The sequence below is a fragment of the Caloenas nicobarica genome, chromosome 29 (assembly GCF_036013445.1).
Source record: "Caloenas nicobarica isolate bCalNic1 chromosome 29, bCalNic1.hap1, whole genome shotgun sequence".
In the NCBI taxonomy this organism is placed as follows: Eukaryota; Metazoa; Chordata; class Aves; order Columbiformes; family Columbidae; genus Caloenas; species Caloenas nicobarica.
Window position 1 is genome coordinate 1494284 of NC_088273.1, and position 4526 is coordinate 1498809.

Genomic DNA, 4526 nt, shown 5'->3' on the forward strand with positions numbered 1-4526 from the left:
CTCCCCCCATGTCCCCACTGCAGCAGAGCAAAGCTGGCTGCTTGGCAGCACACGGGCAAAGGTCCTGCTCCTCACCGTACGCTCAGCCATAACACATCAGAGAAAGGAAATGCATTTAAATTGGGGTGATGCCTATGAAAAATCGTGTGGCTTAGCTCAGAGGAGTCTGTCCTAATTTCATGTTGCTTTTACTTTTTTTGAACAGAGCCCATATGCCCAAAAGCAGCAAATGTCCAACAGCAGCTCCATCACCCAGTTCCTCCTCCTGCCATTCACAGACACACGGGAGCTGCAGCTCTTGCACTTCTGGCTCTTCCTGGGCATCTACCTGGCTGCCCTCCTGGGCAACGGCCTCATCATCACCACCATAGCCTGTGACCAGCACCTCCACACCCCCATGTACTTCTTCCTCCTCAACCTCTCCCTCCTCGACCTGGGCTACATCTCCACCACTCTCCCCAAATCCATGGCCAACTCCCTCTGGAACACCAGGGCCATCTCCTTTTTGGGATGTGCTGCACAAGTCTTTATGTTTCTCTTTTTCATTTCAGCAGAGTATTCTATGCTCACCATCATGTCCTATGACCGCTACGTTGCCATCTGCAAACCCCTGCACTACGGGACCCTCCTGGGCAGCAGAGCTTGTGTCCACATGGCAGCAGCTGCCTGGGCCACTGGGTTTCTCTATGCTCTGCTGCACACGGCCAATACGTTTTCACTGCCACTGTGCAAGGGCAATGCTGTGGACCAGTTCTTCTGTGAAATCCCACAGATCCTCAAGCTCTCCTGCTCAGATGCCCACCGCAGGGAAGCTGGGCTTCTCATGTTTAGTGCTTTTTTTTTTGAGGGATGTTTTGTTTTCATTGTGGTGTCCTATGTGCAGATCTTCAGGGCCGTGCTGAGGATTCCCTCTGAGCAGGGTCGGCACAAAGCCTTTTCCACCTGCCTCCCTCACCTGGCTGTGGTCTCTCTGTTTGTCATCACTGGCATATTCGCCTACCTGAAACCCCCCTCCATCTCTTCCCTATGGCTGGACCTGGTGATGGCAGTTGTCTACTCACTGGTGCCTCCAGCAGTGAATCCCCTCATTTACAGCATGAGGAACCAGGAGCTCCAGGATTCAGTGTGGAAACTGATAACTGGACGTTTTCAATAACAAACAACAACAAATTGTCATTGTCTGCATAGAAGTTATAGTGTAACTCATTGCAGGCTCAGCCATTCTTATTTTCTTGCTGTTGTGGTGGTGGTGTTTTGTGATAATGTTCTCATCCCTTATTCACTGCCTGCCTCTTTTTTCTGACTGTCTATGGAAATGAGGAGCCATTTTCTCTCTGTTTAAAAAAAAAATAAAGGGCCCTGCACTGTTTTGTTTTGTTTTGTTTTCCCCCTGAGATCTCCTTTTAAGGCCTTTTTGGAGCTGGAGGGACAGTTTCTGTCTGCATTAGTGGAGAGGAGCAGAGTCCCAGCCTGGCAGCGCTGCCAGGCAACAGCAGCCCTTGGTCTTCCAGAGCTGTTCTCGTTCCACTTCCACACTCTCCTTCTCATCCCTTGTGTTGGTGCAAGGCCTGAGTGCTCTGGCAGCTTGGTCACCGTCCTGCTGTGTGTCAGTCCTGTGAGCGCAGGCAGGGACAGGCAATGGGCACTGCTGTGACAGAGCTGGCCTCCGTAACAGTGCTTCTATGAAGAAAAGTGATCTTCTTAAGGCAGTGCCTGGAGGCTTAGGTCTTCTTGCAAAGTTTCTGTCAAGAACATGTACAAGAATGTGGCCCACAGATGAAACACCATTGTGCAGCTGCACAGTGTGTGTGTGCAGGGCTGGGCACACAGCAGTGTCCTCTCACAGCCAGGCCTCCTGCCAGAGACCTGCAGGACCAGCAGAGCAGGGGCTGGGCTGTGCCATGTGCACTGGACACCCCTTGGGAAGGAGCCTCAGGTCAATCACCATGGGCTGGCCCCTCACAACCACCATTTCCTGCACTGGCCTCCCACCCACAGAGGTTGTTCTTCCCTCCATGGAGGGACACTGAATGAGTAGTTCAGCAGTTCGTGTTTGCTTTGTACAGATGAATTGTGAGCATGCACGTCATGTACTTGAGGTGACATGAAGCCGAGTGATCACAAACACCATCAACTATTCCTTAGGGTTCCATGAAGGCCTGTGGGACAGATAAGATCTTGAGGTCACTTGGTGTTGGAAGTAACATCCCATTGTTAACTGCCTGAATGCAGCACTGGGATGTGCTTCCTTCAAGCGAGCTCCTTGTGTCCATTCTTCCTGCCATGGGACAAGTCAGATGAGTGCAGAGCAGGGTGACACACCACAGGGCTCAGGTGTCTTCTGCCCTTTGGGAGTGGCAACAGGAGGCCAGAGGGACACTATGACTCCTGCCTCTTTGTGTAAAAGGGACAGACTCTGTCTCTGAGCATCCCTGGGTGCATAAGGAGTCCATGAGGCTAGCTCAGATGTTGACACCTGACAGAACCCTGACATTTCTGTGTTTGACTACAGGAACAAACCCCATTTGACCAGTGAGATTCATCTCAGCTGCCTTGGACAGACTCATTGCACGTGTTCTTGTCTGCTACGTCACCCTTCCCATGATTCCGGATTGTGCTCTCAAAAGTGCCATAGAAACCAGAATGGTGCTGGGGTCCTTAAAAAACGCAGACCTCAAACCCATCTTCAAGAAGAGCAGAAATAGGAACTGGGAGAGTTACAGGCTGGTCACCCTACCTCCCTCCCTGGGAAAGGGATGGGACATGTCCTCCTACACCCATTTCCTGGAATGTGAAGGACAAGGAAGGGATTGCTTGACCCAAATGGACAGGGGAAAGAAAGGCATGTTGTGTACAGGGTGCTTGCAAGGCCTCAGCCATGGTGTCCTTCTGGGCAGAGTGGTGCTGATGGGGCTAAAGAAGTGGATGCTGGGTGGGATGCTGAACCATTAAGCCCAAATATCATGAGTGGTACAAAGTCCTCCATGCAACCAGTTGTGAGTGTCATCTCTCAGTGACTGGCACTTGGACCAACACTGTTGAACATCTTTATTCTCCCCCTCTAAGATGTAACAGAGTGCACTTTCATTGCCTTTGAGGATGATGCAAACCTGGGTGGAGGCCTTGAGCAACCTCACTTGGTTGACCCCGCCCTGAGCAGGAGGGTGAGACAAGATGAGTGAGACAAGGGCTCTCTTCAAACCTGAGTTTTTCTGTGATTTGAAAGAATTTTTGCCTTGGAGAGGTTTCTGGAGAGACAATAGGTAGAAGAATAGTAGAAAAAAAAGGAAGGCAAAAGGGGAGATATAGAAGGTGTTAACAGAAATACAGCAGTTCCAGAGAAGAGTGCTTTTCATGCACATTGTTAGTAGAAAATATATTTGATGAATTTGAACAAAGTGAGGAAGCCAGATGGGTGTCTACAGCCTGCAGGGAAAGAGCGGCAGGTCTAGGACTGCGTAGAACATGCTTCAGTCTTGGTCAGGTCCTGGCGGCTAAGGAGGGAGATGGATGGGTGCTGGTATTATGAGGTCAGTTGTGTCTCAGAATCTCATAACCCAGTCAGAAGCGTGTGGCTGTGAAGGGGACATGGAGATCAGTTCTGTCTCTGGAGGTGACAGGCCAGCAGTAGGGACATGGCTGGGAAAGAACCTCTGCCAAGGTACCCACAGGCCCTACCCAGGAAGAGGCCTTGGAGATGCGTTGTCATGTCCATCCCACCTGAGAACATGACGGGACAGCAGCAGGAACATGGTCGTGTCTGTCAGAGAAGCTGAAAGGCCAACAGCAGTCACAGGATTTAGAAGATCGTGGTGAAGTTACTTCTCTCTGGTCAGGTAAAAAACCACAAGAAGCCTAACAGGTTGGGTTCCCTGCATGAAGGGCAGTTTCTTAGATGGTCGTGCTCTCCTTGGAAGTGGGAAGAAGCAGGGAAGAGTCAGAAAGTGCAACTTGGGAGGTGAGGACTGGATATCAGGAGGAAGAAATGTGACTGGAAGGGCAGGGCTGTGGTGCAAGAGGTCACGCAGAGGGAGCTGGATCAGCCCATGGCTTTGTGTTCCAAAGAACAGCCAGTGAGGGTGCAGACACATCAGTGAAGGGACAGAAATGCTGGGCTGAGAGCAGGTGGGGAAGCGAGATGGGTGTCTGCAGCCTGCAGGGAAGGAGGGGCAGGGATAAGACGGTGTAGAACAGCCTGTGATGGAGATGGCAAAGGGTGCTGGCAAGACTGGAAGGGACCAACAGAACCCAGGTCTCTGTCCCCTTGGCCATGGCAGTTGTCTGTGCCACTGAGGCCTAGGAGAAGACATGTTGTCCTCATGGCACTGGGGCCTCGTTGCCTCCTTGCAGCCCCATGGGCAAGCTGGAAGTTGTTGTACCAGTGCTGTCCTTCCCTCGGCCTTGCACACCCACATCCCACGGTCCCAGGAAGAGCCCTGAGCCGTGTGTGAGGGACAGGATCCCCCTTCCCTTTGCCTGGAGGTCATGGCTTCTCCTTTCTGCTTCAGAAAGCAAGCCAAGAGGTT

General features: G+C 51.7%; 1 protein-coding gene across 1 annotated transcript; it reads left to right on the plus strand.

Moving 5' to 3' along the window:
- Positions 1 to 229: 229 nt before the first annotated feature.
- LOC135999670 (olfactory receptor 14A16-like) lies at positions 230 to 1156 on the plus strand. The gene has a single exon (XM_065653230.1). The coding sequence runs from the start codon at positions 230 to 232 to the stop codon at positions 1154 to 1156; it is 927 nt and encodes a 308-aa protein (XP_065509302.1).
- Positions 1157 to 4526: the final 3370 nt, after the last annotated feature.

Coding starts and splice junctions, on each gene's coding strand:
- LOC135999670 (XM_065653230.1), top strand. CDS start 230: ATGTCCAACAGCAGCTCCATCACCCAGTTCCTCCTCCTGCCATTCACA.